This window comes from Montipora foliosa, chromosome 2 (genome assembly GCF_036669935.1).
Source record: "Montipora foliosa isolate CH-2021 chromosome 2, ASM3666993v2, whole genome shotgun sequence".
NCBI lineage: Eukaryota > Metazoa > Cnidaria > Anthozoa > Scleractinia > Acroporidae > Montipora > Montipora foliosa.
This window is the reverse complement of record NC_090870.1, coordinates 18,373,451-18,380,950: the sequence shown is the minus strand read 5'-3', so window position 1 is coordinate 18,380,950 and position 7,500 is coordinate 18,373,451. Positions and strand designations below refer to the sequence as shown.

Here is a 7,500-nt window from a genome sequence, read left to right as displayed (position 1 = left end):
GTGTGATACAATAACGACTGTGACTGTCATGAAAAACCTTAAATAAGAATGACCACAACCAGGTTTTCTGAGCCCGCGAGACTGAGCACCCCCAGCGAAACATTGTTTTAACGAAAACCGCTGGTCAGCAACCTGGTTCTGGTCATTGCTGTCTAACTAAATTAAAGGCGACTGTAATACTCTGATACTCGCAATGACGCCATGAAGGGCAGCCTCAGTCTCCGCTCATTCTTTGAGTCAACTTTTTCCGAGTTAACTTTCTTTTAGGAACAGGTTTCTCCCAGCGAAAAGTATCAGATTTCCCTTGTCGCTGAGATAGCTCTGTTTTGATTGGCTTTTACATCAGTGAGCGTGTTGAATCTCCCAAGGGAAGCGTTCTATAAATAAATCTACTGAGGAAAGGGTTGACTCCGAGCCCAAGTATTGGAGATAGAAGCTCCCTTTGATGATCTCCTGATGTTGGCAATAACGACGATGATCGTAATGACGATGGTGGCGATTGCGATAAAAATGGTATCCGAACACACCTATGTCCAGAAATGTACCAAATTAGATGCGCGCCCAATTTTTATCCACGGCATTAAGTGTGCCATTACTAAAGTCGATTCCTTTGCTACCTATTTCTAGCAATTGATGGTTTGCATGTAACGTCACGGTGGCAATGTTGGTGTACAGAACAATGCAGTAAAATGTCTTTTGGGAATTTGACTCTTATTACTATGCAAAACTTGTGGGGTCATTTTCTAATGTTTTGTACACCAAGATGGCCGTCTCATCACGTGGATGCAAACCAAAGCTTAGGGTAAATGCAGCTATTTATCGTTAAATAGATGAGCAGCACTAGGGGGACACTTTGTGACGGTAAGTGAGTGTATTCCAAGAGACGAGTGATGTTGAAGTTGGGGAAAAGAGCAAAAGGACACTTCGTGACGCTTATTCAAATTCGCTCGAATCCAAGTGTGGGCATTTCTGTCCGAAGAAGAATTGTTTCCATTCGTATTTTCAGTATTAAATAACGCAAAAGTTCATTCCTGTTTCCTAATTTGCTAGGACCTTGTCAAGAACTGGGATAGTTTCTTTCCAACTTTTGACTGCAACCAAGAGTCCTCTATCTGTCTTTATACAACTTATGCGATAAAACGAGGTTCTAGGAAATCACTTGCGATCCTTTGATTAATCTACATAGACTTGGGTCTCGGCTATGCGTAAATTAGGAGATACAGTAGGAAATGAGTCCTGTAAATTGCTTAAGGCAATCAGTATTGGCAGGAGCCCATCAGTAAGAGCATTCCTCCGAATTGACTTCTTCATCGAGCGTTTTGACAGACCTAGTTATTTTTAGAAACGTCTTTCCTGCAAATGTGCCTCCCGCGGGAGCTCAATGACCAATCACAAGAAACTAAGTCGGACGTCAAAGCGTCACCGAACCGGAACTGCCTTTTTTTTTTGGTCTGTAAAAATGCCATGACATGGATTAAGTGTGGGAGTTGTTCGCTCCTAGTCATGGGTTCCTGGCATTGGCTACTGAGATTTCGAGCACCCTCTCCCTCTAGGAGAAAGCGGCGAGCGATTAGAAATCTTGATATTTTCCCATCACCCCGGAGAGCATGCTCGCAGGATTGTAGCTTCACTGCTTCATTAAATGAACAAAGATAACAGGAAGAAAAGAAAAAAAACATGTTTTTAAAAAAACGGCACCATGCACTGTTTCAGACGTTCATGAACATTTAACTTTCATTCAAACGTGCCCAACCACTTTCCCAAGCACTCTTCTGAGATGAAATTAATACTTCCAAATGTTCATAAACATTTGACGCAGGCTATAGCATCACAAGCATTCAGTAATCCACTCTGCGAGACCAAACACTAACAAGCGGGGACCTAGGAGTGAGTAATTCAGTAATACCCATTCCCCTTTTCGCCTCCGATGAACGGCTTCATTCCAGGCTTTCTGGTTACGCTAACAGGACGTCTTTCTTTCTGGTCTGCGGCTGCGTAACAGAAAAGTTGGACTCACGAAAGACCTACATCCCCTCCCATCGATGAAATAAGCGGTGACCACTAGACGAAATCTGTTTCGCCTGTCTGCATCCACTGTGGAAAGCTTGTAAACTGGTGTTCCTTGAGAGGACATGTAAACTGAATCGAGATCCACCGATAAATTTTGCTGTAACATCGAAAATGAGATAAATAAATTAACAGATAACCGATTAGGCTTTATCGCCCGAAAAATATTCGATTGTTACGAGTTCGTCAAGGCCTGACAAGGCTGCTCACGAGCCACATGACCGGAAGTTATTCTAGTTTCAGCATCGTGAAGCAAAACGCAGCTGTGACAACGTCTTTCGTGATTGGGTCAAAAAAAAGTACTCAACAGAAACAGAGCCTAATCCGAAACACGATAGAGTTGCATCCTAGACCGCTTCAATGAAATTAGCGGTTTTAAATAGTCTGAAAAAGAGTTCTGCCAGCCTTTCCTGTACGTCGTTGCATCCACCCCCTCCCCCTCCTTCTCCTTCCCCTTCCCCCAAGGGGACTAGTGTCCCAGATAAAAACAGGTTCTTATTCCACAATGCGATCGGAAAATTCGCTTGGGATCGTAAAGAAGGGTGGGGGAGGGGATCTCCACTGAGTGGCGGGAACTGAATATCTTGTCATCTCTCTCTCCTCACTCGGAATGACCCTGGGTACGACAACAATACATAGTTCAACCTCATTTTCAGCGCCTTAACTCTCGGCGGAGAAAAGCTTTACAAACTAGGTTAACTGGTCTTCCAAGATATTTTAACAGGAATTGTTAACCCTCAGAAAAAACTCTATCTCTTAGAATCTCGTTCGAACGGGCGAATAATCGTTTCTTAGTAAGCTTAATCAGTTCATAGTCTAACCTATAGCAATAAGATGTTTCGATGTGGTAGTATTCTCATCTTTAAGTCACTTTGTCAAATTTTGCAGTCGGTTTTCACCCACCTTGTTGGCCACTTGAGCCCCCATTTTAACCTTCAGCGGTACTCTGCCCGTAGTGTCACCACTCAAAGCAGCTGCCATTGGTGCTCTCTCCACATACACGTTCACCTGAGTGATCTGGGCATCAGCTGTAACCGCTATGCGAACTTTACTATCCGTTAGCCGTTGCCTCGACTGTCGGTTCACACGACTTTGCACTTTTTCATACCCCTTGGGGAAAAACAATGGAATTGAGGAGTGTTAGCTTGCGCAATATGGGCTTCGGGGTCGCGCGAGGAGTTATCACATTGCTCTGGAACCTGAGGATTTTCCCCTCAGACCACAAGAGAGGTTTTTGTAAATAACGCAAGTGGCACTTGCTTGTTGCAGCTCGTGATGCTTGATTTCTGGTTTGAATAGCACGTGGGAAAGCTATAATTGTTCTTTACATATTTTCAGTATATCTCAAAGTAAAACTCCGCCGCAGCTTGAGTGTCGTCAAGTCTGAAACGGAAGGCGTGGGTTGCCAGGACAAACGCTGCCTTCGTAAGATGCGCCTGACCACAGAGTGCTTGGGTGAACGCGCACGCTAAAACGGAATTTGTCGACCTTTTGGGCAATCAGTCCCAGTCCCCTTCAGTAAGGAAATGATTCTAAGATTTGCGCTCCCTTTGCTCGATTGCTTTCTACGCAGACTCGTGCTAACATCTAGAAAGTCAAATGTCTTACCTTTTTTAACCCAAGAAAATGAACTTTAACCTTTGTGTCTTGAATTATTTGCGCCTTGGATGATTTTTCCAGGTTTGGCAACAGACGTGACGTTGCGCATGGACCAATATTCTTCCTAATGACAGGCCAGTCTCTCTCGTTTTCTTGGTCTTCATGTGGCAAGTCAAATATCTCTGCTTTTGGTTTCTTCAAAATTGGTAGAAAGTCTATCGAGTCCCTGCATTGTCTTGATTCTACAAACAAGAAAACAATAGAAGAGTCCCTAGGTTTCCCTCGGAGGCCCTATTGCCAATCCTTTGCAGATCATGCAGATGCAGAGTTGTTACAAAATGGAAAAAAAAACCTGCGAATGAGATCTGTAAACTCTGGCAGCGGTTATTTTAGTTTGCAAAGAAACCAGTTCTTTGGGAATTGAATTTCTAATGGTTACGAGAGCACAATAGACAGCCTGGCCGTGTACCAGGGGGGGATGGAATACAGGTCAGTTGTCTGAACGTGCTCCCATCCACTTCAACATAGGGCGTAAACATTCCTGTTGAATTTTGTTATTCAGAGCATTTTTAATTCCCGGAAAGTAAAAAAATAAGCGGAAGAGGTTAAAATTACACGTTACATAACTGCTGCTAGGTCAAAGGCTACTGCTGTGCCAAAGAAGTTGCGGCGTAAAGAATAGTAAAGAAAATGCAGCTCTTAGAAAATCTTACTTATGCTCTGAGTCAGTGTTATTGTTGTTGTTGTTCTTTTTATGGGTGTGATATGAAAAAGGACAAAAGTGCCTGATCAACCTGGGAAGGGGTGGGGAGGGTAGTTTTAGTTATCTTTACCCGTCCACCTAACCGGAAGTTTTGTTATTCGATCTTTCTTTGCTAGAAATGCTGTTTTAAAAAAACGTAGCGGTTCTGTCACGCCAAAAGTAATGCCGTTTATAAAAACTCCCCATGGACATTCCTTTCACATTGAAAAAAGTCGTGAAAAGTTACTTTTGCCTTTTTGTAGAGCTGATCACGTTCCGGCAACTTCGGCGGAGAAAGGGCCTGGGGACGGGATTGAAAAAACATCTAACGTTGTCGGCTCTTACTTAAGATATTTAGTACCCCTTATGTACTATGTTCGAAGTATTTTGCCCTTAAAAAAACTATCGAATGTATCATGAATATTCCTTAATTAACGAGTTTTTTTTTTCTACTTCAGATTGCGTACATCTGTCCATTGTCCAATCTGACCTTACGTGATTAAAGCAGTTCCTTAGATAATGTCAAGTCATGCATGCGTTACCTTGTTGATGGAAATCTTGAGGAAAATCCTGCGACAAAAGAAACCTTAACCAAGAATCGTAGCGAAAATATTCTTCCGTTTCCATTTCCTTTATAATTATAAAAGCAGACGCAAGGTACAGAGACACTAACTTCGTCAGTTCGAGCCCAACAAATTAGCTGTCTTCTGCCTGAGCTGCAGCATCAACTAACATGACTCACCGCGGGTTAAGGCTATATATACCGAGTCAATACTTCCGTGTGGAGTTTTCGTAACTAAGGCCTTTTTCAAATTTTGTGTTTATATCTAGGGTATTTGTAGCACGCGGAAGAAGATTAATTGCCCAATCAGGGTATGCCACTAACTGAAGAGCTTTTAACCAAATGTCACGTCTCGCTTTGAATTTTGTTCTATAGTGACTAAGGCCTTTTCATTGAGCTCCAGTCGTGTTATTGGTGCTAAAGGAAGAAAATATCTTATTTCCTAAAATACTACACCTTGCAAAAATACTTACACGATGGTCCTACACAAAGAAAACTTACATTTTCGCCCGTGATAAAAGACGGCTAAATATTTAAATTGCATAAGCCCCGCAACGTATTTGCATGTCATTGAATAAGAATAAGCTCTATTGTATTCCGACTCGTTCTAGAAAGAATACCGCCTAGAGGAAACAATTGTGGCGAGGTGTTGTGGGGTATTCTGCAATTGCTCCGTTTAGCGAAATGGAGACAGCAAATCGGACAAAAGGAGAATAAATTTTCTTTATTTTCGCCCTGTGCTCCAATAAAAATGCTGATGAGTTTCCGACTAGGTATTTTTTTGGAATTTTACAATCAGTACAAAACAATCAGTGTGTAAAAATTCATTAAAGGTTGTCACGTCTGTGATTACCATGTGTCAGCAAGCAGAGGAAAAACCATCGAATTGTTTAAGCTGTCAGGAGTGTTTGTCTTCCTTTCCACGCCATGAAATATATGAATTTATGAATCTTACAGCCAATTTTATAGACGCAACATCTGGAACGGAAGTAGTAACGCAAAGTGTGAATTAAAAGTACTCAGAATATATTGCATTTTGTCTAAAAAAAAGTGGAGATATACTATTGCCAAGCAGTGAAAGAGAACACATGTGCTATCAAGTATTGTTTGGACTCTTAACTTCCTGTCGAGCTTGAAAGTGCTTGGTGTTCTCGCCGGTGTGCTGTGTAGAAACGTATGGGTTAAAGTTGTGGTCGTTACGGTCTAGTGAGTTGTAATTGAAATAGAAAAGTCGATGAAATGCTGTCTCCTGAACCAGTTGTATATTTTCCTCAAAGTGGGATTAAGTTACGTAAGATGTCACTCTGCTTGGGGTTGAAATATCATTTGCATCGTATAGGATTCTTAAGCGCTTAGCCGGTGAGACGCTACAAAGGGCTGTCTTTGCTGTATATCGTGTGTACGAAACAGGAATAGAATTACGTACATCGGACAAGACCACAGTCATAAGATATCTAGGTGAATTAATTGAAAATGTTTGTCTAAAAAGATTATGCAACGTAGAATTCGGTTCTTGTTTTGATGTCAAGCTGTTTCTTTGTTAAGACTTCGAAAGCCGGTAACAGTCAAAATGACCCATTTGCCCTCCATCAAAACATATCTTTTCGCGGGTTTTCTGGTTTCGCACCGCAGTGAGGGCATTCACATCAGAACTAAGTATTTAATGGCGAAAATCTTCTTTGAAAAGCAGTCGTACGGGGGATCTTTTCTCGATGTTTGGTGAAACAATGTAAGCTTTGATCATTACAGTAAACTTTACTTCTAAATCCCATAATAAACTTGCAAACAAAATTTTGCAAAGTAACGCAAAGAAGCGACTTTATAGAATTTCTGATTCAAATTATGGACATCTTGCCTAGGCTCGATTACCAGCCGCTATTTCGTCCTTTTGGAAACTTGTAATATTTGTAGCGGAGTTATAAGATTTACCCAAATTGGCCTCGCTGGACTCTTGATCCCTCTTACCCTTCGGACCTTTTGCAGTATGCATGGCCAAAATGAGTGCATTTGTCTGAGTTGTCTGGTGTTTTCGAGTTTCCAGTCCAGCCGCATCACAGATTGACAAAATAAACCACATTTTCTATATTTTGTGAGTGATTTTGTCCGAGGGACAAAGTGTTGGGCAAAATCAAATCACGTGTCTTCCCTTGTCAGTTGTTGGCATTTGAAAAGAAATTATTCTACATGTACAGTACGTGACTTGATCGAAATAAACAAATCCATATTCCGTTTTGCGCCCAGCAATTAACATATCAGCGAGATTTCAACGTCTCAAGAAAAGGAATGAAGAAAGGGGTTATTCATATAATTCATGTTTTAAAATCTAGGAAATGAATGCCGGTCTTTGTTCCTAAAACTGGGGTTTAAAGTGTAAGTTTTCTGCAACCGGAAGTTTTTAAAGGCGCTTAGGCCGGTGTAAAATAACACGCACCGCAAAGATCATTTCGATTGAAGTACTTCATTTGAAGACAACTTTGGTAAAACGAAGATGGGGAGAAACTGCCCTTTGTTAGCATTCGGCGGCGTTCAT

At 41.6% G+C, this 7,500-nt stretch overlaps 2 protein-coding genes across 2 annotated transcripts in view; one reads left to right on the top strand and one right to left on the bottom strand.

The window, feature by feature from the left end:
• LOC137992602 (sugar transporter SWEET1-like) overlaps positions 1 to 14 on the top strand; it is a 15,993-nt gene extending 15,979 nt beyond the window's left edge. The window contains exon 6 of the mRNA XM_068838029.1: positions 1 to 14. This exon is cut by the window's left edge and continues 1,701 nt beyond it. The gene's annotated coding sequence lies outside the window, so the exon portion shown is untranslated.
• Positions 15 to 1,129: 1,115 nt separating this feature from the next.
• On the bottom strand, positions 1,130 to 5,175 carry LOC137992601 (uncharacterized). Its single transcript, XM_068838028.1, has 4 exons — positions 4,951 to 5,175; positions 3,676 to 3,908; positions 2,971 to 3,177; positions 1,130 to 2,167 (listed from the first exon to the last, which is right to left on the bottom strand). Exons 1-4 carry the CDS (start codon positions 5,033 to 5,035, stop codon positions 1,961 to 1,963), a joined length of 732 nt encoding a protein of 243 aa, XP_068694129.1. The 5' UTR covers positions 5,036 to 5,175; the 3' UTR covers positions 1,130 to 1,960.
• Between the last annotated feature and the right edge of the window lie 2,325 nt (positions 5,176 to 7,500).

What these genes read in the sequence shown, in the direction of transcription:
- LOC137992601 (XM_068838028.1), bottom strand. Translation starts at nt 5,035, where the DNA reads ATGGAAACGGAAGAATATTTTCGCTACGATTCTTGGTTAAGGTTTCTT. An exon ending in TCAAGATTTCCATCAACAAG is followed by an intron (nt 3,909 to 4,950) that starts GTAACGCATGCA and finishes TCTTGTTTGTAG; the next exon opens with AATCAAGACAATGCAGGGAC. An exon ending in GGGCTCAAGTGGCCAACAAG is followed by an intron (nt 2,168 to 2,970) that starts GTGGGTGAAAAC and finishes TCGATGTTACAG; the next exon opens with CAAAATTTATCGGTGGATCT.